The following is a 26,899-nucleotide window of genomic DNA, read 5'->3' as shown; positions in this document are numbered from 1 at the left end:
TGTGATCCCATAACCACAACCCATTCCCTCTGCTTACACTCGCAAATATCCAAGCAGCTGTTTCGACTTATTTGAAGGGGCTAGAGGCTGAGGTTTTACTTGACGGTGTCCAGGCTAATGGGAGCTGATGATGTACATGACCTTTGATGAGTGCAAACAGCTGCTCTGTCCAATTTGACGTGAAAGAAGACAGGGGAGCTAAAATTCCTCCTTTTGTGGTCTCCTTGCAGCTGTGAAGACTTAATCTTATAGGGTTATGAAAGGTTCAGAGAGGGCTGGTCTTATTCTTGCCAATAGCTGATTTTTCAAGACCTTGCAGCCCACTCCACAATTTGTACACCTGTCTGCACCCAGCAGTCTCTGCAGGTGGGCTTCTCCTTGCACTGTAACCTTCTTGCAGGCTCCCATAGCTCAGCTTCACTTACTAATGTCTTCCAGTGCTGTCCCACACTTCCCTTCTCCCAGCCTCTATTCATCCTTCTGCTCTCATCCATTTGGCTGATTTCCCACAGGAACAAAAATCACAGCAGAGACACAACTTCTGACCTGTGGCTCTGTGTTTCCTTCTTCCTCTACCTTGCCTGCTCAGATGGTCAGAGTTTGGAGCAGGATCTGCTCCTATTGGTACTGTTTATGCGGCAATCTTGCACCATGGTATTCCAGGTTTGGTTAGTCCCTAGGCTCTCTCATACTAATGTAATTATTAATATCATGTTATTAACCACAACAATCACCAGCAGAATCAGAGCTGCTCTCTTCCTCATTTCAAACTCTTGCAAGAACAAAACAAGAGCCCAACAGTAAGTCAGCTCATCCTCAATAACCAGCTTCACCAGAAAAACACAAAAGCAGGAGGCCTCAAGACAAAAACATCACTTAAAAGGTTCTGACACTACCCCATGCAGCTGTGCAATCCCTCTCCAGCCTTCTCCTCTCCGCAAAACCTCCAACTTCTTCCATCTCTTCCAATTGCCTTTGCCTTGTTAACACCTACCTGCAGTTTTGGGCATGCCAATCTAAACCTCTGTTTTGAAATTTTAGGTGAGAGTGTGTTAATTAATTCTTTAGCCCTATGATCCAGGGATCCGAAGAACATCGCAATAATAAGCACTTTTTAAGTGGAATGAACATGTGTGTGCTTAAACCTAAAGTTTTCATGTATTCCTCCTGTGAATGGCCCTGCAGAAAGCCCCATGGGATGAGGCCAGAGACACCACCATAAAACACTTTTCATAATAATGTACAAGCAAATAGGTAAGCTTCTATTTCCACAGCAGGCTTCTCCTCAAAGTGAACTTTTTAAAGCCATATCCATAACAATCACTGACATTGCCAGCATGAAGGACAGAAAAGCAGCTATATCCATACTAGACATTGGCAGCCTACTCTGGCCAATGTCTGCAACTATTTTCAGCACAAGATCAACAAATGAATGTTTGCACAGCAGCATCTGCTCAGCAGAAATGTATAAATCAAGAACGGCCCAACGATAACACGATGGGTTCACACAGTTTCAGGAATCTTCACTGTGGCTAACAGTCATTAGCATCTAGTGAATAAAACCCAGAAGCTTCCTTCCAGCAGGGCTACTGTTACCGTACCAACACCTGAAACTCAGGGAATCCAAACATCTGAGAAAACCTTTGGTAAGTCCATTTTCTTCAACAGCTATGTTGGGAGCAGCAGGTCCAAACCCTCACACAGAGTCTCCTTCTGATCTACTCCCAAAGAAACAGCCACATTGGCTCCAGAGCCCCTTTCTGCACCCTGACTATTGAACAGGCACAATTGTACAAGCCAAAACAGCCTCCCAAAGGAGGGAGTGGAAATCCCTGTGCTTAAAAACAAGTATTCCAGGATATCCATCTAGATCTTCGAGATGATCCTCACCAGTCTTGCAGTTGGAGCTGGTAAGAACGGGTGTGCTTTTGCTGAAGTCACTGATGTCTCACTCTTCATAACAGTGTGCCATCAAAGTGCTACCATTTTTTAGCAACTTCTTCTGACTCTTCTGATCCCTATCTCCAATAAGTTTAACTTCTATTGCTTGTTATATCTGAGACTCTACTGCTGCTGTCTGACTTTTCTAAAAAAAGACTAAGCTGTTAGAAGACAAAAATACTTAATGTCACTATTAGACCAGAAAAAAATGTGACTCTGTGGGACATTTCAGCAAAAGTAGCTCTATAGTGGACTGCAGAGTTTTCCATGAATACTATTGCATTTTTATTACTAAGGATGATGTGCCACATCTCTGTTGAAATTGCTTTATTTCTGTGTGCTGTACTAGTGCTGGAAAAAATCTGATGTCATTCCAGCAGGTTCTGGCATGAGGTCAGGTGTGATACAGCAGTGCCTCATTTCTCTGCCTCTATGCCTGAAAGGATAAGTCCCCAATGCCTCATGTCGAGTGTGAGGCCACTCCGCATCTTTCATGTGCACCCTCTCCAGGCCCTGGTAATGCTGCATGAATGGGGAACTCTATCAGGGATGAGGCAAGGATGGGGCATTTCTCATACATGCAGAGAACTTTGCTCTTCCAGAAGATCCTGTTTTGGATTCTCCTACCCACTGACTCCCCTTCTCACCCTGTCCCTTTCAGGTTATTTTTCCTATCTTGCATCCAAAGTCTAATGTGAATACCAAAGATTGCATCTCTATGTACTTTGGGTTTTTCCATTCGATTTCACTAGATTTTCTGTTTGAAGCAGTAAAGGTCCTTCAGCTTTATTGATCAATTTTCATTGCACAAAGAGAAGAACATAAAACTGTGTGTGACCTGTAGAAATCACTTTTATTCTATTTTTATTTCTCTGTCCCCTGCAGCTGGTTGTTTAGCACTTACATTAAAAGTGGAAATGTTTCTTTCTTATGTAGTCATTGTGCAATTCTTCCTTTCCTTCCTAATCCTTCAAGTAAGGAAAACAGCCAGGAGAAGGACATTGTGCACGTTGGGATTATTGTCCATCTCTCCATGGGGATGATTAGCAAAATACTGTTTCCCCCTAGATTTATAATTGTAAAATGAGATAAAAATCTGGCCCTTCAAGGGAAGTGTTACTTTTGGAAGGGATCAGGAACAGCTGCTTTCAAAACCAGTGATGCTGGCTGCTTGTGGTAATTCAACAATTGGTCTTAGACATTTTACATGTGAGGACAGAAGAACTTTGCTGAAGTATTGTTAAATAAAGTATCTACTAATCAAAAAAATACAGCAATGCTCCCAAATTCCTTGCAATGCCATGATAATCATTGGATGGTAATCTCTGACAAGGTTAAATCTAATGTTATTCAATGGCTGTTCCCTGAAGTAGATTCCCTTTTGGTAGTAAAATCATTATCTTACTGTTTAAACATTCAGGCTTTCCTCTCTATTTCACAGTTCATAAAGCACCTTTATGGCGTTGAGGTTTTTTTTCCTGAACAGACAGAAGACAGTTTGTTTTTCCTGCTTTGATTAAATTCTACATCCCACAAGCAGTGAACCCAAGATACCGCTCCACTGTTTTTAATAGTCTCCTTCTATTAAGATGCCAGCCCTGTACGTCTTTCCTGCAGCCCCAGCGCGATTTTGCTACGTGCCTGGCATTAGCACTGCCAGGTCTGAGGTTAATGTGTACATCGTACAACTCATTAGCTGCGCATTACTATCAGAGCCAAAAATCAACATGATTGATCCAACAATATGTTTGGGCTTGGGACCGAGACTCAAATGAGGTCTCACCAAAAGCAAAGGTCAGCAACTTGGCACGGATTTTGCTGTGCACAGAGAATGCTTTTCTTCCAAACTATTCATCAGGGAAGGTACAAATGACAACTAATATGGGCCTCATTAAAAACCAGAAGAGGAAACCCCTTGGAGAGGGCAAGAAGCTACCTTGCTACCAAGGGGGTTTTATTCAGTCCTTTCCTAAAGCTTTTATTTACATTACAGTAAAGACAACATGGAGCTTAAAGATAGCTGTGAGGCTTGGGGTTTAGGAGACTTGTTAGACTAATTATCATGATGCGCACTATCAATTACCGTCCAGTTAAGCAGAGAGGATAACTCCATAGGCAGAAATAAATCTTCAGAACTGAAGGATCTGGGGGAAGGGAATAAAAGGATTTTTTTATCTGCACTATTATTTCTTTTAGTTAAAACATCAGTGTCAAAACATTTCCCATCTTAAATTAGCTAAAATAGAACAGACACTAGTTTAAGAGTGGGAGAGAGAACAATACAAGAAACCTTTTAAATCGTGGATTGCTTCAAGTGCAGTTCTTACAAAGATTTCACTCATAACTGAAGCATTTTTGCTACAGTCAGGCCCTGAAACCAGTACTTCAAAATATGCTATTTTACATACGGTATCATCATGTTCTTTCTTCCTCAGTAACCAAGAGTATTGAAAATGCTATTGATACAATAATTAGGCTGTACAAAAAATACTCCTCTGCAGTCTCCAGGGTTGCTGTGTTGTAATATAATTGTCTAATGGCATATTTCTGTAAGGGCTGTCATGGTATTATGGGTATAATTTTATTTTTACAGGATACAATAATAAGGTAAAAGCTTGGTGTTAATAGCCTTAGGAACCTCTTACATAAACAGAGGTTGTGGATTAAAATCGGTCTGGATTTGCAGAGACTGCATTGAGTAAATGTCTTGCCACACTGAAAATTACAACACATATAACTTTTCCCTCTCCACTGTTTTTTTAAACTCTCCTATTCTTCTAAAGGTCAATCCCTCTTTCAACAGAGAACACAGCTTCTTCTCAAGGTATTTTTAGAAAATCTGTTTATTTTTCCCTGTTAACAGTTGTTTGGCAAAACAGGATTCAAGGCATGTATTGCTTCTGCTTGTACCAGCGGCAATACTCCGCAACACCCCTCAAACATTAACCAGCTCCTCGGTCCTTAAAGCACTTGTGGGTGGAGACAACGCTCCTCTGAATGCAAGCTGGGTGAGCGAGCAGGATGGGGCAACACTATGCAAAAAGATAAGAGAAAAAAACAAACGTTTTCCTCTAAATTAGGGCATTTTTACTAGGAATGGCTCCATTTTTGCCAGGAGTTTTCTCTGTGGAGATTAGCTGAGGGTCCTGGGAGGAGAAGGGCTGCAGGACAGAGGGAAGAGGGGTTTTCTATGGTCTATTCTGCTTTCTAATCTATTTATTCATGTCATTAATCAAAAAGCTGAAATGCGAGTATTGTTGTGCTAGAAAAAAAATCCCTGATGACTGGGGCGAGAGGAATTTATACTGGGCAGAGCCTGAAGGTCAACACGCCCCTAATGGGCCCCTCCTTTCCCCTGAAGGTGATTTTTAACTTCAAGAGACAAAACCAGCAAATAAGAACAAGGTAATGTTGAACAGAGAAAAAGGAGCTTGACGGGAATTTAATGTTTGGAAAATCTGGGATTTTTTAAGATAGACAATCCCTTCCCTTTTAAACTTCTTACATGCAGCCAGTAAGTAGTAAAATGCAGACAAATGAGCAAACACAGTGGAAGGGCATAGCTCTTGCAAAACGCTGCCTTTCTCAGCACCCATCGTGTCGCAGCAATGTGTAATTGGGTTAGATCAGCCCTGGGGATGTCAGAACAAATCTGTTTGTCCTGCGCAACTGAAGTGGGACCCAGGGGCTGGAGGGCCATCTGGGTGTCCACAGCACTGCTCAGGTAAGTGCGGTTGATGGTGGAACATGCTCAGGGCTTTCGTTCTGCTCAGTCTGCATTTGCTTCCTCTTTGTTTCAGCAGTTTGCCCAAAAGCATTGCCTTGATACCTGCCTTTCTATCCCAGATAACACACACATTTCTCCACAGCACCTCCGAATGCCCGGGATGATCTCCACACCTTCCCAAACAAACGTGCTAGTCTGCTTTCTCCCACTCTGAGTCTGACAGCTGGACAATCACAGGCACTCCCCTTTCCTACCCCGCCACTGCCAACGTCCTACTCAGATATGGGTTCAGAAGAGGTCTCTGCTTCCTTATGCAACATGTGTTTTATTAATGAGAGGCTCTTGTTGCATTCAAATCGCATTTGAAAACCTAGGAGCATCACTGTCCCCAACTCCTTCACTGTCTTTCTTGCAACATTTACTGTCAGAGGTTGAGAGAAAAAAGAGAGGCCTTTCAGCTGCTTCTGAAGGAAGGAGATCAAAGTTTTCTTTCACATCACACCTGTACCTTTCCCACGTTTTTTTCCAACTGAACTTGACTGCAAATACATTCCAACACAGGCTTTCAAAGCCACAGAGCCCCAAAAGGTGAGCTGACCCAGCAAATGCATGAGGGGAGGTGGACTTCTATGGACAGATCTAACTGTTCAATGCAAAAGATGGAGAGATTCAACATCCTGAAAATTTAGCAAGATCTAGGAAGAAAATCCCTCATCTACCAAAATCTGGGAAGTCCCTTGTCCAGCAAAATCCAGCCCAGCCAAGCAGCAGTTCAAGTTGGGGTTATGTAGAAGAAAGAGTTAAACATTCATGCTGTGCAAAGCGGCCGGTGCTCAGGACCATACTGAGACGTGCTCCCACAGCCACCATCCCGCCATGTGGGAGGAACCAAGAGAAACAACTCCTACATCCCAGAGAAGCAGCAAACCACCCCCCCACACCAATTTCCTTTGGCAATCTCTCCTCCTCCCAAGCTACAGCCCTTCACTTGCCCTCTCAAACCCTGCCCTGAGTTTGTTGTGGGACATCTGCAGAGGTCTCTCTCACAGCAGAGCCATGGGCCTTCACATGGATCCCACCTGGACTCCGTGTCCCCCCCTCAGCCCCTGCAGGCACAGCTGCCAGAGCAGGAGTCACATCGCTAGGCTCACAGTTCCTTCTGATGCAGGAAAGGAGAAATTAAATAGAACTGCACGATGTGATGACAGTAAAAAGGAAACTTCTCATTGTTTCTAGGGTTCATAAGGACAGCGATAGCAATACACTGCATTTTATGGAAAAAGTTAAGACAGTTGTTAGGATGATTAGATCAAAACTGCGGCAGAGGGAGAGCAGGCAGGGTGTGATTACCTCTGCTGGGATACAGTTAGAACCAACGAAGCCCTTGTGGGAAGGGCAAGGGGATGTGCAGGGCCCCAGTTTATACCTCAGCTCAATTTCTGCAAAAATAATTTAATGCCTGAAAGCTACTGCAGGTACAACAGCACACACTCGCTATTTAACTGTGCTCCATAATTAACTTACAGTGTTATTCGCTCACTATAACAACCAAACTGTTCTGCAGAAGTATAGGCTTTCAAGCGTAGGTCCTTCATGCCTTCCATTTACCGTCATATTCCTATAGTTTTTCATGATATAAACTTATTCTTCTCTCCAATCCCCTTGTACGGAGCACTTCCACCTGATTTGTCATTTGCGTGGCTCTCATTGACATGGGAAGAAATAGCATACGTGTTACAGATAAAGACTGGTAAAGTCTTTAAAACAGTATGGTGAATGAAATGGCAGTTTTCAGCCTGATTTTTTCTTAATATATTCATTTACTGAATGCACCTAAAGCAAGGAAGAGAACAATGTTATTGCTGATAAAAGTGGCCTGTGGAGGAACCGTGCTGAAGCTGGGAGAGGAAATTACTCTTCATGCTATTTCAGGTTTACGTCTTTCCTAAGAACAGGCTGATTGTTATCCCAGATAATGAAGACTGTTAATGTAATTAAGCGCTCTGTTGTGGTGTTTTACAAAGCAAACAAATAAGTTCCGGAATTAATAAGTTGCAAGGTTAAGTGACACAGGGCAAAAGGAGGACTCTTCATTTGGATGTAAGTTCTCCACAGCCAGTAATTAGCTGGGATTTAAAAGTACATTTTTTAATTTAGAACACCCAGGAGATTTTCCATTTTGAGGTATGTGTTATCTCCAAAAGGTCAGATCAATTTTAAGATTATGACCAGCTGTATATTACCAATATGAGAGATCAGGTTCTTCTATAACCACTCAAAACAGGAGGCCAGGACCAAATTGCCTTGCTCGTCCTTCTAGGCATTACAGATGGGAAGTATTTCCAAACATGCCTAGATAATTAGTGAAGAAAAGAGAGACTAAAAGAAAAGAACAAAAAGACCCTGTAGAGACTAGAAATTGAAAAGGAGACAACACTACAGGAATGTAATTTTCTTGCACAGAAATTAGGCATTTGAGCAATAATTTTCTTAGCAAATGCCCATGTTTCTAGCAGGTTATCTATCTGGTTAAACCATACGCTGATTCACACTGGGGGTTAAGACACAGTACAACTCAAAACTCGCTGCAGTTCCAGCCTAAACACATACAAGTACTTTCCAGGGCCGGAAGAAGGACCTAGGTATTAGTACAATCCGGATTTTATTCTTGAATATGCTGCTGGTTCAGTCTGTGCAGCCTGACGAGGGAGCTAACCCAGTGAAAGAGTTATATGCTGCTGTGCTGGTTTTGACCAGTATAGAGTTAATTTTCTTCAAAGAAGCTAGTATGGGGCTATATTCTGGATTTCTGCTGGAAAAAGGGTTGATAATACAGGGATGTTTTCATTATCGCTAAGCACTGCTCACAGAGAGTCAAGGCCTTTTCTGCTTCTCACCCCACCCCACCAGTGAAGAGGCTGGGGGTGCACAAAAAGTTGAGTTGGGACACAACTGGGACAGCTGACCCCAACTGCCCAAAGGGACATCCCACACCATATGGTGCCATGCTCAGCTTATAAAGCTGGAGAAAGAAGAAGCAGGGGGTAGGAAGAGGGGGTTTGATATTCAGAGTGATGGCGTTTGTCTTCCCAAGTAACGGTTAGACGTGATGGAGTCCTGCTTTCCTGGAGATGGCTGAACACCCGCCTGCCCATGGGAAGTAACAAATTAACTCCTTGTTGTGCTTTGCTTGTGTGTGTGGTTTTTTCTTTGCTTATTAAACTGTCTTTCTCTCAACCCATGAGTTTTCTCACTTTTACTCTTCCAATTCTCTCCCCAATCCCACCATGAGGGAGTGAGCAAGCATTTGTGTGGGGCTGAGTTGCTGGCTGGGGTTAAACCATGACAGCCGCCTGACAAGGCAGCCCTGTTTCCCAGTCCCTGCCCCATTGCCAGAGGGTCTCACTGCTTCTCTTGCACTGGGATTTGCATTTGTCATAAAAACTGCAGAAAGCTAATGCTACCCCACCGAAAGTAATGAGTTTTTTTATCAGCATAACTAACTGATCTGGCTCAGGGTCAGACAAGCATTGTCACCACTGCAATGGAAGAGCTGGGAGAGCTAAGGGGGGACAGTGGCAGCCCCAGCCATGGACACGGCCATGCCAGGGTTTTTAAAATGCTGCCTAGCAGCTGCTATGCTTTTATACTATGTCATGGGAAGGTGGTCAAAATCAGATATTCATAATATTAAATAAAGGCAAAATGTTTTAACTATGTGACGGGCTGGTGGTTTTCTCGTGCAAAGACATTTTAAGCTCACTTTTACAATTTGTAAATGATATAAAATTTTAAAACTGAAGCTTCTCTCTCATTCTTTGAAAATTCAGTTATCAGTGATAAGAATAACAATGTGCCTCTGTTGCTGTCTCCCTGTTTTCCTAACCAATGAACGTACTTCTAAAGGAAATGGTAAAACAGAAACATTTTCATTTCAAAGTGGGGGAAAAAAGACCTCGAATACACTCTCATGTCATTTGCCTAAATCTTGTTTGGACAGCTTGGCTCACAGTCTTGCTGTTATCACTCCCTCCTCTGAATTAGAGTGAGAGAAGGAAGATAAATATAATACTGCAATATACGGCTTGGTACCGTAGAAGATGACTCTGCTGTGACATGCCTTGCACCTCAGCTCTAACACAATGATATGGTTATCTAAGGTTTGAGGAGACAGAACAGCCTGTAATATATTAACACACTTTTCATTTCCGAGATAGTGTCAGGAGCTGAAAAATAACTCCAATTCACTGAGACGCTTTGGTTATTTCCCCTCCAGTATCAGGCGTTTTCTCCCCTCTGATCTCCACAGCAGATTTGCGGGAGCAGCAACACACTTGCCCTGAGCAATGTGAACAGGAACCAAGCGCTGGGGTTAAGATCTAGTGAGAAAAGCCCACAAGGGCACTTGTTCTGCAGCTTCAAATATTAACATTATAAAAGGCAACTTGCAGCAACTCCTATTTTTAAGTTTCTCAAAGGAGCTTTGAGATAATTTTAAGAGGCCCACTGCCTATAAGACATTTGACATCCAGAAAGGAGAACAGTTTCTGGCTGCAGAAGTGTTTTTTCTTTCTTCCAAGCCTACATTTAAAGTGTCACTGGCACACTGAGGACAGGGAGAGATGCAGAGCTAAGGGTTTTATTTAGTTGGTTTTTTTAACTGACCCAGCTACAAGCCTGGCGCCTGGCTACAGCTTCAGCTTCCCCTGAAACCAGTCACGCCTCTGCTTGTGAGGCTGACTGCTGAATTGGCAAAAGCTACCTTTGCAAAACCACTTTTGCCAGAACACCTTTTTGTGTTTGCATTCAAGAGGCAAAAATGTAGATAAAGCTTTTGGCCGCGATAGCTTGGTCTACTGGAGCAGACGTTACAGAGTGCTAAAATAAACTACCATCTCCTCAGTGTTTTGGCTTTCCAGTCCAAGAGCAGAATTTGCTCCACACGAAGGTACTCAATGGTAGGCGGCAGAGCATGAGGAGAAAAGCAGCGATGCCTCTTTCAACTCCTCTATAAGCCACAGGATGTGCAGAACTATAAAGAAGTGAGGAAAAAGAGTAGTGGAAAAGACATTTCTACAAGGATTGAAAGCATTCCTGGAAAGAAGAAGTGCTATTAATGCACACATGGAAAAGCTCCTCAGTTAGAGTTTTTTTTGTATTTGGCCACTAAAAGTATCTTTAAGGGAGCATTAGAAAAAGGAAAGTACTGGAAAGACTATAACCCACATGTAGATGTTCCCTTCCACTGAGGGTGCTTGTTAAACTCACAGGTCTTGCTGAAATGAAAAGACAAATACAAGAAAGAAAAGGGGATGGAGAGCACACACACTTCATTACAAACTGGTACTTGACATTTCTCTTAGTTACAGAAAAAGTTTAGGATGCTGGTGACTAATATAACTCCCTAATCCTTGGCTGGCTTCAGAAACTCTTGCCGTAAGGTCAAGGTCAGGACAAAGTTAGTGCCTTAATAAAAGAGGGAATATGGCATTTCTAATGATTGCTTCTGGCTGTTTTTCTTCTTACCTATAATAACGCCACAGTGTGCATTTGCTTTCTTAAAGTGATGCAGAACTCTTTGCTCTCCCTGCTGACAGACCCTCACTGCCCACCCTGGGGCACAGCCAGGGACGTGACAGTGGACCTGCAAGATGGATGTTTCACACTGAAGGCCACAAATTTAGGGCTGTCTTCACAGGGAAGCTGTGGAATTGCATAGTACCTTAGATGACCTACTATTTATTTTAATGTTACCCACCTGAGGGAGGCTCCACTAATGAATCTATTTTTGTAGTACCATAAAGGTTGAAGTTTGGAGCTAAGTTTAGAGCAGAGACATATAAAAAATGTCAAACCAGGAAACAGCTTAATGAAAGCAGAGAGTAATCACAACAAATTACAGTGAAATTTCCATGGGATTACATTTTGCATTCCCCAAACAAGCAGAGGAATTCACCTCACTTAGCTTTATTCCATTTTGCTGAGAATTCACTGTAAGGATATGCTATGTAAGTAACAGTGCAATGCCATAAAAGCAGCCTTGAAAGCCACAGTATAAGATGCTTTTCAAAACGGAGTTCAGATTTCTTCCCACTGAAGTCCATGGAAAAATAGCAAGATATGTCACAAAGTATCATATGGAAAAAGATTATGGTGATATTAGGAGGAATACAAGGCACATGATTTAATTTATGGCTACTAGTAATGAGGTCTTTTCCTAAAATCTAATCTTTAGAAACCAACCAGCAGTGGATGCGGTAGGGAAGTTCACTCCAGAAGAAAGCTGGTATTCACTGGGTGCTTCTAAGAATTTCTGTAGAATATAATCCCCATTGGCCAACCCAGGTTTTGCACAAGGACCATCTAGGAAATACCCTGTAGTCAGCACCTCACCCAACTGCCTTGAACACCTCCTCTGAAACACTATACATTCAGTTTGCATATATACAGTATATATACCTTCCTCTCCCACCCTGCAGGTTATCTTTTTTTCACCCAGGCTTTACACCCCACAGTTCAGTAACAAAATAAAAGCCATTTCACATTGCTTTTTACCACATGTAGTGATTTTCTCCACTTTTCAACAGGTCTCCAACAGGAAAAGCTGGGAACTTCTGACCTCACTCCGTTACTACTGCACAGCTCTGATGGTTAGTTTAGTGAAAAAAATGTGTTGACTTTTGAGTAACAATGTCACTGCAAATCTCTCAAGGCTAATTCTTGATGACAGCCACTGTAAATACACTGGAACGTGCACACAGCCGCAGTCTGGCCCTGTTGAAGGCAACAAAACTTCACCACTAAATTCAGAAGGACCTTGAACCAGTCCATAATGAGTAACATGAAATAAGATCTCAGTCCATAAGGCAAAAAAAAAAATAAGAGGAGAAAGAAGCATGTGAATGGGACATTGTGTGTTAACTGTAAGGAGAGGAAATTCACAAACCATGTGTTTACTTAAAATGACCTAAGAATATTTTACATATAAGGTCTGTCTGATCTGCTGCAGAGTAGTTACCCTTTCAGAGGAGAGGATTTTGCAACAGAAAAAGCCTCTTATATTCAGCTTTTCATAAGTTTACAGAAACAGATATAAAAGGAAAAACAAGATTAAAGACCCCAGGGCTATATAGTTTAATACTGTTAATATTTACTTACCAATGATTTGGTGTTTTAGCCCCGAATTATTCCCCCAGATTTTTACATTTTCTGCAGCACTAAGCCACAGAGTTGTTCTGTCCTCCTCATTCTGCAAGCTTGGAGGGAGGAACAGGAAAACATACAAAGTCTGCCTGAAAGGTTTTGCAATCTTTGCCTTGCTAGAAGCGGTGTGGACTGACCTACACTTTGCTAAAAATTATGTGCCTTCTTAAAGGACAGTACATAGAAATATGGCACCTGCGCCTGTGGCTCCCATATTTTCACCTACAAAATCCTACACGGAGTTAAAACATACAATATTTATTTCCAGGCAGTTGCAGTCAGCTTTTCATACCTGTGCTGGATGCATAGGTTGAAAGGGCAGTGTGTTTATAGCAGACATTTTTCCACGCACTCCAGTTGGAGAGGCAGAGATGCTCTAAATGGCCGCCCAGGCAGTATTTGGATGGGAGGCATTTCTAGGCATAATCCCAATGCTATTACCATAGGAAATCACTTATCAGTTGCTACAATGCCTAAAACAAATTCTGAGACTACTGATTTAAAACCAGATCATCTCATGCAGATACCATGCCTGAGCATCTAGGATGGAAGATGACATCTTGTATATGTGAACAGGAGACAAGGGAGCTGGAGGCTGGTGTCTGTTTTTGTGACTCAAGTCCCATGGCTGCACTTGACAGATCATGAGAATTTTGATCTCCCAGAAAAGTCTTTGCTAATTGGCATAGAGAAGCAAAGTCAGGGGACCTTCTAGGTCATTTTTTGTTGTTTTGTGTTTTTTAAAGGCACAAAAATTGGCACATTAAGAAAGGAAAGGTCTTTATGGAAAACTAAATCAAAACCCAGAACCTCATTTAGCCTCTCCACTTCCAGACAAGGCTGAATTCAGGAACAAAGAGCAAGTGAGAAAGAGAGAGCTTAGAAATAAAAATAAGAATGTTTTTGTTACCTTTTCTGCAAGCCAGCCTAGATGCCTAATCTCTCGACTTCCAGCAATCCCTGTTTTACCCAGCTGGTCTCTGACCTCTGCAATCGCCCTGGGGATGAGCTCATTGACAGTGGAGTGGATGGCATTGAACCAGGCCTGGGCTGTAGCCGAATCCTTACTCCTGAGCACCACGGTGTGCTTGGCATCAGGTGAATGAACTTCAATAAGTCTAGAAAAATGGGGGGAAAAAAATTATGTTCACTCAGATACCATTAAGGAGCTAAATGTATTACCTTGCTTGATGTTAGAAGAAAGTTAAAAAGGAGGATACTAATATCAAGACCTAGTACTAAAAACTTACCTTTACAACACCTGAACAGAATAGGATCATCTTAACTGAAGCCAGGTCTGTACTGGCCTTATGGCAAAATCCCTGAGAAAGGGATCTGCCAGTGCTGATGCAATCCCACATTTAGGACATCAATAAAAGTTTCAAATACAAAGGCAAAAGAAGCATTCACCCATTAACATTCACTGACAAGGCAACCACTTAGAATTGCACAGGAGATGACTGCGGAGAAGCCAAGGATAAGCTGTTGCCTACTTTAGCTGGGTATCATGGCACACCCAGAGTTTCTCAATGTGTGTTTTACACATACAGAACTAAATGAAAACCACCCTCATTCCAACTGGAGAAGCTGTCTTAGGATTGCGCTGTGGTTTCAGTGACACCACTAAGCATCAAACAGAAGCCTACCTTAATTGGCCTTCTCCAGAAGTTACCAATGGCCTCAATGCTCCATTTAGATTCTGCTAACAGTGGCAGCACGAAAGTGCTAACTGCAACTGTGTGACTGCTGCTGGCAGGCATCTTTTTCAGTTTACCAAACTCCTGTGGACAGAGATGTTTTTTCCCCAAAAACATGCTTACTAGACCATCCTGCAGGCTTCTACCCCAGCGCTGTGGTTTGAAAAGCTCAGGTGAACAGAGCTCCCAGGAAAACAAATCCTGTCCATCGTGGTTATGCAACCTGTGCCAACATCTTTGCTAACAACAACAACAAAAATGCTTTGAGAGGCAGCTGCAGCTATTTCAGCTCTGTTCTTAGCGAAGTTATTAGTTATTAGAGGGGCTTTGTGTGCTCTTTATAGCTTTGTGGGCCACTTTTACTTGAACATTTGTTAAATAACCCACTAAGTAACAGTCTGGCTTATCTTTGCGTGGAGATTATAGAACCAAGCCCTGGTCATTGCCCGTCACTCAACTCCCTCTCACATTTGTCCTTTTTCATTATACACATACAGTGACTGCCCCTGAACATTACCCACACAAATTCAAGCTGGCATCTGAGCCCAAGCACGTACTCCTGTCCTGTCTATTGCTGCCGGATCTCTGGGAAACACGACTCCTTTCCGTAGCAGAAAAGTAATTACTTCAGAGGGATCTATTCAGGCTGAGGTTCAAGACAGTACTGAATGCAAATATTTGTTATGCAATTACAAAACCCTGCAGTTTGGTGCTTAACTAACAATTAAGAGGTTTTAATTAATTGGTTAAGCCAGATCAGAATCCAGAACAGAGGGTGACTCAATCTGTGCGGCTCTCTGGGGCTGTGAGAGCAAGGGCCGCTGGTCTTGTGTTTGTCCATTTTGGGAAGGGGAGGTCTCCACGTAGACACTGCTCTAAAGATAGAAAAGGTCATGATTTTCCAAACTCGGCAGCTGAACTGTTCAGGGTCCTAAATCACTGTTTGGATAGCTTAAAAAGTGGGTTGATTTTTCAGAGAGCGCTGAGGCAGCACAATAACACACATTTCATTGGTAAAGCTGCTGGAGCTCAGCACTGTCTGAAAATGAAGGCTCTTATTTAGCTGCTATAAGATGCACCGAGGACTCAGCCTCAGATATCAAAAGGAAAATTCTTACGATCATGCACAGCCTCCACACCATGGTCTGTCTTTCCATCAGAAACACTGCTCCCCACTGCCGTATGAACTTGAGTTTGAGCTTGTTCTTGTAGGCAGCTATCAATGGAAACAAACTGTACAGGCTTGGATTTTCAAAGTACATTGTGGGAATCAGTGAAACATTGCTTATTACTTACAGAGCACTTTTGGGCATGATATCTCATGGCATTTTACAAATGAGGTCAGTGACAGCATCCACATTTCACCACCAAAAAAGCAGAAAGGTGAATAACCCAGACAAGGCAGGGAACAAGCCAGGAGCACTTAGGATTTTCAGCACTCTATCTCCACTGTAATACTTCTTTTAAAGACAAAAATTATTTGCACAGCACAGCAGGATTGTGATGTTTTTGAAAAATGCTAATGCTCTGTATGGATTGTGTGAAACAAGGCTCTTTACAAAGCCTGTGGTTTCTATAAGGGAACTCCCACCTCCGAAGTCGCTGTGTGTCGTGCGGTAAACAAAGTGCTGAACAAGGACTATAAAGACACAGAAGAATTTGCTGCTTTTTCAGCTGCAAATGAACAGCAGCAAACTTGTGTCATTTCTTTTTAAGTTAAAGTTGCAACAGGCTTTGGTTTAAAAATAAATTATCTAGAACTGAAGGAGCTTCCAAATGGCAACTCACTTCCCCCTAATTTGGAAAATGCTTAAGTTCTTACTTAAAGTGAGTGGATTAACATACAAACAAGTATTTTGCTGCTTGGGCCTTCATCTAAGTGTATTTCCCTTAATGGTGGCTGTTTAAGTATTTCTACAAGAGTTCTGTTCCTTAAAATAATGAATATCTAGACAGCTCTTTACAGTTGTTTAAGTTATTCTAAACGATGCATATTCTAATATATATACATTCTACTGTGATATCAGTATATATATTCTAGCATATCTATGCACACACGCATACTGAGCCACACTTACAAAAATACTTTCAAAACATCATCCCTCAGTGGCTTCTAATGGGGTTTATTTGGGGACTGCTTCTCAGTCATCAAAGTTCGGTGGTGACACACTAACAACTACAGCAAGTCTGCCTCATTCTCTGAGCTGAGTGACAGGAATATTGGACAATACATGCTACACTTCTCAAAAGTGAGTTCAAAACAGGAATAAATGCTGTTTTGACAGCTCTGAAACAAAAGCCTTTTATCCACAGCACTGGTCCAGCCTGAGGAATACATCTGCAAGCATCGTTCCTGTGCAAACTGTTAGGTAAGGTGCCTTTTTTATTCATACCTCAAGGACAAAAGTCTAAGTCTTCAACTGCCTAAGCTACTGCCTATTTGCTATAAGATCTAAACTGTCTTTAAGAAACCAGGCTTACAGATTTGTGCTGGAGGTGCAGGACTCCCATCTCCACAGTCAGTTGGAGTGAGATACTAAAAGAAACTTACAACTTTCCTGAAAACCCATGGGCTCCGACCACAATAAGATGCAGAAAGCGCTGCATCCCTATCAACACTTTATTTTTCTTCCTTGCAGCCTACACTGCTTTGATTCATCAGTCCATTTGGATGATGCTTTTTGTGTAATAGCTGACTGATGGCATTTCCATATTTTTTGAAAAGCAAAAAAATGCCAGTGACCTTAGCAAACTTCAACACTAAAGCACTTAAACGTTTCCAGCAGTCCAGCCATTGCAGCTTTGATTTGTTCCTTGGCTAAACTGACCACCGCTTACTGACTTCTGTTTATCTGCAGTTCAGTGATAAAGTTCCCTTAATTCTCCACAGAACTGAAATATTTAGGGCAATGCCACAGCTGTGTTTATTCTCACACTCCACCACAGTTATGTAAATACTGCATATGGAGCTGTTTCTGATAAAGCCCATACCAACCCAAAGGAATTATATGTTAGCTCTAGATGGCTGCCAAGATGTGCGGCATCTCTCCAGCTTGGCAATGCATATGAATGATATCACATTTTCTCAGAGATCATTTGGCAAACCTTATAATAAAAGAGTAATTTTCCCTCTCCTTCTCAAAGAATCCCACTGAGCCAAGGAGTGTTTCCAGCATCACCTTCTCCACCCAAAGAACACGGGGTTGACACAAGACCTGGTGCCTCCAAATACCATATCCTTGCATGTAAGAGGCCAAAAGTCCCTCCCTTGCTGCATCATCCAGAGCTTTTACTTTATAGCGGATCAGAAGAAGTCAAAATCAAATGTTAGACCATACTCATTCCACATTTGATAAGGGCTCTTTCTGTAGGCGTGTTCATTATCTAAGAAATACCTTTTATCAAACCTCTTGAAAGCACTTCTCCCACCAGCATTGGCTCAGGACCAAATCAGGCACTGATTTACACTTTGTGCCTTTTCCCAGGTCAGATTATGTATTCAGTGACTGATTAAAGTGTGGACTAAGTCTCCTCAAGTTAATGATAAGCTGGAGCCAGAGTTATTTGAGTCCATCATGCTACTTTGATTTTGCACCGGCATAGCCAGGAACAGAACAATCTGCCACTGACTCTGCAAACTTAAAAGGGATTGAGGGCCAAACCACTCGCTCCATCTCCTCCATCACTGTCTGAACATGAAACCCCGGTAAGTCAGTTTGTTGATCTCTGAGTGTACAAACACAGGAGCCATTCCAGCATAAGGGGAGATTTAGAGGAACACAGAGATTATATTTAAATAGTTGCAGGTTTTATTATAAAAGAAGTAAAAACCCTGTTAAGGTTTGGTGTTTTGTTTTTTCAATTCTAGATGCAGCATCAGGAGATTAACAAGGAATAAAAAACATTAAAATTAAACAATGGAAACTTTGGGTTTAGTCTGCAAGGATAATTTTCCATAGAGAGACTGTTGGGCTTGCAACGAACTCCCCAGCATACACTGAAGAAGCATCTTCATTCAGTGCACCTAAATGGAGGTGTAAGTAATTTTACCAAGTGAGTGCTATTTGGTAATCAAGTGGAATTCTTCTATGTGAAAGTCTCTCAGTCCCCTCGCCCTCACAAAGGTACCTGCTGTATTAACAGTTATGTGTCGACTTTCAACTTATAGTGGTAAAAACAATGTAAACACCCGTTTTTTGGAAGCTGGACTAGACTGATGTCCAAACAGAGGTTGTATAGCTCATTAATGAGCTGTCACAGCTGATTTAATTTCCATTTACCAGCAGCTGGCTTTAATAAAAGGGATATCAGTGGAGTTGCACTGCATGCAAATAAGGAAAGGATTTGGTTCTGTAGAGGACTTGCTCACACTGCTGTGAGCTGATGCTGACCAATCTGCAGAGGACATCGCACGCTGCCTTCTCTATCCAGAACAACTACAAAAGTCACTTAATAGTTTTAAAATGTCTATGGATGTGAAGGGGCAGAAGTCTTCCCCCACATTGCCCAAAAGACCACGTATCTTTTTCTTTCTTTAATTTTTCTTTTATATTCTGGTTGTAATAGTGCTGAACATTGGTAATGCAGGAATACACAGTCCAGCCTTCTTCATGGTGGGTTCAGCACCAAATGTTGGCAAAAGTGCTGTTTCAAGGAGCACTGGGGTCAGTTACTTGGAGGAGGGGGGAAGATAAATATTTCAGAGACATGGTAGGCATCTGATTTAACCTTTAAAAGATGCTGCCTGAGACTTTAAGACCTGAAGATGCTGTATTGGTACGGTCAAGACATTGACCACAGTTCCCTGAAGCAACTCTTTCACAGCAAGAGGGAAAGTGTATTGATACTGGGAGAAAAAAAATGTTCTGGCCATAAAGCTGCACCTTTAGCAAAGCCACAGCCAACCTCAAAGCACCTTCTGCAGCAAAGCAAAGCTTCTGCATCTGGGCTAAACAAAGAGCACCTGACTCTAGTGGTAATAGTGGTAAATGAGAGGATTGAGAGGAGGGTGGAGAGTCTCATGCTGTTGCATAAATAAGAGATCTTGGGCTTGGAGAAGAATTAAGTGTCTTCTGAGAAGGAACAGCACAGTGCTGTAGTAGGACCTAGGGGAAAGAAGTGGACATGACCCATGAGCATGGATGAAAACTAACAGCAAAATAGGACAAATGAGCAGGGCTGCTGATAGATCAGCTCTGTCTTGTGGATTAATTGTCATAGGAGAAAGTCTCACTGGAAGACACAAACAGCAGGTCCACCTCATCCAGCATGATGTGTCTCAGTGTCTCATTACTTTATACACTTACTTTTTGGCTTCTGTGATCAAGAAATCCCAGAGATCACTGCTTAGTTGCCAAGTGAAGCAAAACAGAAGCAGGACTGTTCAACAACCATGACAACAAAGCCACAAAATCCCTCTGGATCAGTTATTGCCTTCTGAGCATGGGGGAGAGCACCACTTGGGAACCAATCTCCCCTAGACACCACTGACCTCTTCAAGGGTGGCGGGCATGGGTCACCTCCCAGCAATTTCATTACTGTCAGTAAACTAATCTTTCCATTGAATAGACTCAGAGATCAGTGGAAAAGCTGTATGTAAGTGATGAGCAGAAGTAACCACTTCAGCGTAACTCTCCCTGATTCCTACTACAGGAAAACAGGAATTTCCATCAGCAGAAACGCATGTGAAAGGTAGAAGTGACCACAGGGTATAAAAATAGCAATGTCTGCACATACAACTTAGGCACTGAATCCCAGTCTCAGCACCTACCAACACCTACGCTGGCAGCCCACCACCCGAGACTCACACTGTGTCTGTAAATTGCAATTTGCTGCCATACAAGTGACTACACAAAGTGCAGGAGGGAGCAGCTTTGGACACACCAGCTGAAAATGCTGCTTGTTGAATAACAGCAGGTCAGGCCAGATCAGAGCTGTAAGACTGAAATCCAATTTGCAGACCTGCTGATAAGCGAGGGAAAGCCCAGCACTGAGCACAGGACAACTGCCAGGCAGGAAAAAGGGTCTTGAGGTTGTCACTGACTCCACGCCATAACACAAAGACTGCGGGGATGAGGAGCATGCCAGAAAACTGAAATCCTTGCCTATCAACTTTCTTTGTTTGGCAGATCTTAGAGGTGCTAAAATTGTTCATCACATTATTTAGGAGCAGCTTGGATGTCAGCACCTACATACTTTTACATACAGACACGCATTAAACATGATTAACTGTCTGCCCTCCTCTGCCCTGTCTTGCAGCACTCACACTACTCTTCCTTTTCCTTTAATCTGTGCAACATTTCTTGGAGCATTTCTCTTTCTCCATCTCTTCAGTGCTTTGATTTTTCTCTTTTGTGCAAAAATGTTCATTATGTAAAGTGTGCTGCAGTTTTCACTCTCTTGGTTCACTGCTTCTCCCTGTTGATAGGCTTCTTTCTCCAGCACCTTTTCTTAATTTGTTCTCTTCCCTTCCTTCCATGCATTTCTCAAGGCAGTTTCTTCTTCTTGTTCCTCCAACCCTGGCTCATTTCCAGTCCCTTTGCTCTTATTTCTGTCCCTCAGATCAACTCTCTACAGCTGAAGCTGGTTGGAAAAATCAAAATTCTTTGACTTTTTCAAAGCCCCCCTAACTGATGCAGGGGCTGAACAAAACTCCAAAATGTAACACAAAAACTCACCAGCATATCTTCTTTTTCTCCATTAACTCATTATTTAAATGTTTTCACAGAAAAGGAAGACTTTGGTTAAAAGTTTGTTAATCCAGCTGAAAGCATTCTGCCAGCCTCGGTTACTGTCACCTCCACAGCACGCACATCCTTCCTCGTCACCCACTCACTGTGACACATTTCATCCCTGTCAGGTCATATTCGGTGCTGTTTGCACATAGAAACACGCACATACACGAAGTTTTATTTACACTCACATATCTAAATGCATCACAGACACTTTTTTTGAGTAACACATGCAGGAGCTTTGCGCATTCATATTCGATTTATGCTGGAGATGAGGACACCAGGAGCTCACCTGTACAGCACAGAAGGATGGGGAGGGGAGCAAGCCCCATATCATTATGTCAGGGAAAAAGACGAGACTTTTTTTCAAGAAAATGAGACATGACTAATCTCAGATTCACCAGGACCTGCACAGATTGAAGGTCATTCACAATATGCCATAACTATCCAGTTCTACACTGGTATCTCAAACACCCCACAGGAAAACTCAGAGGTTTCCACTATGTCCCCAAACCCTGGCACATTCCCCTAGCAATTCACTTCTTGAACTGTTGCCCTGAGGCTACAGCAGGTCCTTAGGACATTAGAAAGTCATTTTAACATGATTTAACAGAACAAGAATTAAACCTGAAGTAAATAAAAGTAAATGAACACTCAAAGTTCAACCTAGTTAGTTGATGTATTTGTGTAAATGAATACCCTTGAGGTTGCTCTGCAGAAAATGCCCTTTGGGTTGTTTGGTGGGTTTTATTTCTTCCAAAAAGCTTAGCTGGTGATTTGACTCAAAAGAGTTCAAAACGCTCCTCTCTACAGAATGGACAGTCCTGCAGAGGTGTCTGATCTCAGTAGCCTCCCAAAAAAGCTGAGAAGAAACTGATGTGCCTTCCTCATCGCCCATCCCACCACTCCACTGCTCTCCCTCACATCCCAACTTCTTCCTTCTCCCACTCTCAGAGTATTGAAGGTTATGCTGCAAATGCCTTTTTAGCTAAATCACTTCTCTCAGCTTGCAAAGAGAGAACAGGAGATAAATCTGAAGTGCAGCCTACTTGTTCATCCCTTCCAGTAAAGAGCAGATTTTGGGGGCAGATTAGCAGTTATGGGACTATAAACAAACAAGAACACGACAAGAACATTCAACTTTATATAAAAGGAGAATTTGGAACCATAACAGTAAAATAGTTGGGAGCTAAGGTTAAAAATCCACATTCACCTTGATCACATTCACAGCCCTTTGTGAGCAAGGATGTAAAGGGCATCACAGTAGTAGATCATCCTTCTGTAACAGACCTTGCACACTGCGACAGCATAACACAACAGGGTGGTTCAAGGATGAGGGGAGAGTCAAGCAGAGTTTCACCCTAATCATCATAATTTTTGTTCTTTTCTGGATTTGAATTACATCCCTTCAAGTTGCTTTACTTTAATGTTGGATTGTTGATTTCTTCCCTAGTTTAACAGTAATCTAAACAGATAATAAACACAGCTCACGAGCAAAAAAAAGATGGTGACAAAAATTCTTGATATAAATCAGGACTTGACTCCAGCAGTCTCAATGACTTCTTCAAAGGACTTATTGATATTCAAATAGTAAAACATGTCTGTACCAATAATGATAATTAACTGCTATATGCCTTTCATCCAAGGACCTCAAGCTGGAACTCACAACAACACTGCGAATTAAGTGTTTTCATTTCACAGAGATTTTGTCTACAGCCAGAGAACAGCTCAATAACAGCCCAAGGAACAAGGAACAAATTCCTTGAGGAGATGTAGAGGAGGACTTTTTTATACTGGTAATGCGCCCATTATAGTATCTTTACATTTGCTCTATCCCCCATGCATACCTAAGTCCTTTCTCTTTCTTTTGCCAACTTACAGCATGTGGTAACGGAAAAAAGTTTCCTAAGCCAGAGGACAGTCCTGCTGGATCTATACCGTCCATTAGGAAGGGAAGATTTTCACCTCTCCATAGAAGCCCCACAGAACCACTGGTGTTCCCCCAGGGCTGACACAGCTCCAGCATGCTGAAGCAGTGCTAGCACAGTGATGGAAACACTCCATCACCTCCTTAGTCCCAGGTCCAGGGCTCAGCCTTTGCCCAGCGCCTCACCCCAGCCATGCTTGTACCAGTAGCCAGCATCGTTAGCTGAGGCCTGCGTCATCAAACTACCCCTTAGGAGGCAAGAGACAAAAAGCAAGATAAATGGGACCTGTGCTCCACAAAAGCAGCTGTAACTCGTTCCTGGTACCATGTTCACTCTCTGTGGCAGTGCCCTGCCCTCTGTGAGCCCCACACCAGGTACATGACTCAGGGCACCCACCCCCTCATCAATGGGGAACAAACATGGGCTGCAAAGCTGCTCCAAAACCATGCCGCTCTTCAAGGAGAATCCAGCCTTTACTTTACATACCAGTGGCTGCTTGTGCCTGGCAACATCGAAGTATGGTCCTGTTTACCAAGCAGGAAACAGGCAGGGTGGAGGCACTAGCCAGCCCACGCTTTCCAGAAGACCTCCAGACTCCTCTGCGCTGTCTAATACTTGCCTTCCTGTCCCCTTGGTCTCCCTTAAATTATACCAGCATGAGCTTTAGAAGGTGCAGAAGCTAAACATTTGTTATTTCAGAATAGAATAGAATAGATTAGAACAGAACAGAACAGAATAGAATAGAATAGATTTCCATTGGAAGAGACCTACAACAATAATCTAGTCCAAACCATGTTGTTAAGGGCGTAGTCCAAATGCCTCTTAAACACTGACAGGCTTGGGGCATCGACCACCTCTCTAGGAAGCCTGTTCCAGCATTTGACCACCCTCTCAGTGCAGAAACGCTTCCTAATTTCCAGTCTGAACATGCCAAGTTTTGTAGTAATTTTTAAAGAAAAATGGTTGTGCTTTGGATCAGCAGTGAAACCCAGAGTGCTGGCAGGTCCCAAACTATGTGTGGTCATCTTTTGTAGAGTTTTACTGAAAAGGCATGGAGTTTCTACTAGTACACCAGACATCACCTATATAAATAATCAATCAGTAGCACAGCTGAAAACACATCAGAACCACATACAAAAAGTCAAATTTTGGACAGTGCTGTCCATCCTGTGTCAAAGATCCCTGACTTCTACTTCAAGATGTTTATCTTTTTATTTCATCTTCACACTCTTCTGCTAACTTCTTCCACTTGTTATCAGCATTCATGGCTCAGGTTTTTTGGCACAAGGACTAGTTTTTGCTATGTCATATTAAAACTGGTTGAAACTTGGTTTTTGTTTTAAACAAGATTCAACTTTTGTCTTCATACCGTATTGCAACAAACATAAATACATTCAAATTCAGCAGAATTTGTTTTAAATTTAAGATTTGGAAATGCCATTCTAGAATCACACAGGGTTATTTCATGCTTACATAAATTACATGCTTATACACCAATTACAGTTCAAAATGTTAAATCTCACTGATGCTGTTACTGTGCGTTACTGACATGTTATTAAATAATGTAAGAATTTTTTTAAAAAAAGAATGTGTGCAAAAGGAACCAGTTTGGGGAGTGCCAGCTTTGCAATAAATCTTGCAAATACTTCTTTCAGTGAATCGCTACTTCCCAATGCAAGAAAAAAAAATATTTTAATCAAAGTAATGTAATGAAGAAGCCTAACTCCATAGTTTTACCTTCTTATCGTAATTCTCAGTCCAACCCTGAAATGGACAACAGAGAAGGGAAGTTCCTTATCTGTTTCTCCGCCTGCCTTTGGTGTGAAGTCTACAAACTGTGCCCGTGCTTGCTGCAGCGTTTCCCCTGTGTGCAGCTGGCAGCCAGCACCATGCTGCTGGGAATCTCTCAGCTCATTTTTCCCAGCTTCAAATCCAAAGCAACCCTTTCCCATCAGACGGCCAAATCCTACCAATGAGCAACTTGGTCTTTAAGACCAGATCCCTGCTGAAGTTTCCTGTAAGGATCACACTTCTACGGACTCCTGCCACTGCAAAAACGTGATCTGTGCACGTTAAGTGCTGGCAGGATCAGGCCCACATCTCCTGGCTTTGGCTGAATGAAATACGAGCAGCATTTTAGGGTGATTTCAAAAGCAAATGAAAAAACCTTTTCAGTCCACACAGTATGGTGTCATTCCTCCAGGGAATGTCATATCTCCTGTGCTGTGTACCTTTGTACTGTGTCCTAAGACTTCAAAAGCACCAGTAGAACAAATTTCACCTCAGAGACCTATTTCCTTATTTTTCAAGTCCTATTCCTTTATATCATCATCAGAAACTGATGAAAAGCCTTTTATACTGCAGTAAGATTTAATGTTTATTGGTATTACTAGCTGTGACCATTCCCCCATGTCCCTTCAGTGGGAGGTGACGCTCCTCTGTGAGGTTTGACATTAACCTTTAATGCTGTCACCAAAAAAGACACTTATCGGTGAAAACACAGGCATAACAGATTTAAGTAGTAATTATTTTAACCTAGTTTCTTCCATTCTAAAATATAACAATGCCCCCCTGCGTCTAAAGTAGAATGGCATAGATGCCACTAAGATGCTCTGCATCTTTTCTCCTGTTGCTATGTTTGTATTACTAAAAAAAAAAAAATCCTACACACTAAGTTTGGCATTGGTTTGTATTAAGGATCTTCTCCTTGGTGTCTTACAGCTTTGTTAATCAGGTAACAGAGACGACAATTCCCTCTCTCCTTCAGAGTGAACCCACAGGCAGGCTGGGTGAAGGAGACTTCTGAGAACTGCTTGCTCTAACAGCACCAAATTTCACTATTGCTGTGCTCTGAAATAACAGGCTCACCAAACCATCTGAGAATAGACCCAGACATAGCAACCTCTTAACTGGGGCCAGTCTTCAAGGAGAAGCAGAAACTCTATGCAGGGCTTTCAGCTCAAGTAGGAAAACCCGATGTCTAACTTCCTCCGTGCCCATTACACCCACATTTCACCCCAGATTTTTAAGAACTGGAGACGATTCAGTGCCAACAAGTAAGTATTTTCTCCCGAGTCCTTTAACATTGGTATCTCCTCATGCTGAATATCAAACCAGTTCAGCCTGGTACCACAATCCTGCTATGACATGATCTCCGGCCTGCACTGGAGAAACATCTGCACTGGAAACCTCATGTTTTCTATGTACACGCTTGGTCTTAGACAAAAATGAGCTCAGTTATAGTCCAGAGGAGCCCTTTTGTGGCCAGCATACACTCTGGCAGCCTTCCAGCGGGGCTCTTCTGCAGCCATCCAGCAAAGTGACACCATCAGTTATAAGATATATGTGTGTCAGGTCACTGGGTTATAAAACAGAAGTATCACAAACATGTAAGGACACAGTTTGGACTCTGCTGTGAACGAAGATCAAATTATTTTTATGGAATCACATTACTATCTTGGGATGTATTCCAGTGGGAAAGGGTCACTGCATTGTAATAGCATTTCTATCAGTTCCAATATTCAGAACTGTTAAAAAACCCTGAAACTGGTAAAGACCCACATCGATGAGATACTACTATTACACTGCACGATGGTGAGGTACTGTGTGCTTGGATGGAAAAATCCAGCTTAGACTGTACCCTGCACTGTATTGGACTGCAGTAAAAACCAG

The 26,899-nt window shown here is 42.3% G+C and overlaps 1 protein-coding gene across 1 annotated transcript in view; it reads right to left on the bottom strand.

The window, feature by feature from the left end:
* Positions 1 to 26,899, bottom strand: part of SNTB1 (syntrophin, beta 1 (dystrophin-associated protein A1, 59kDa, basic component 1)) — a gene marked incomplete at its 5' end in the record, with an annotated part of 52,703 nt that overhangs the window by 23,869 nt on the left and 1,935 nt on the right. Inside the window, one exon of the mRNA XM_010183695.1 lies at positions 13,782 to 13,989. Coding sequence (XP_010181997.1) covers positions 13,782 to 13,989 — 208 coding nt within the window. The remainder of the gene's footprint in view (positions 1 to 13,781; positions 13,990 to 26,899) is intronic.

Source organism: Mesitornis unicolor, unplaced genomic scaffold (assembly GCF_000695765.1).
Source record: "Mesitornis unicolor isolate BGI_N332 unplaced genomic scaffold, ASM69576v1 scaffold15774, whole genome shotgun sequence".
NCBI lineage: Eukaryota > Metazoa > Chordata > Aves > Mesitornithiformes > Mesitornithidae > Mesitornis > Mesitornis unicolor.
Note: the sequence above shows the minus strand (reverse complement) of the source record. Positions and strands in the feature narration are given on the sequence as shown.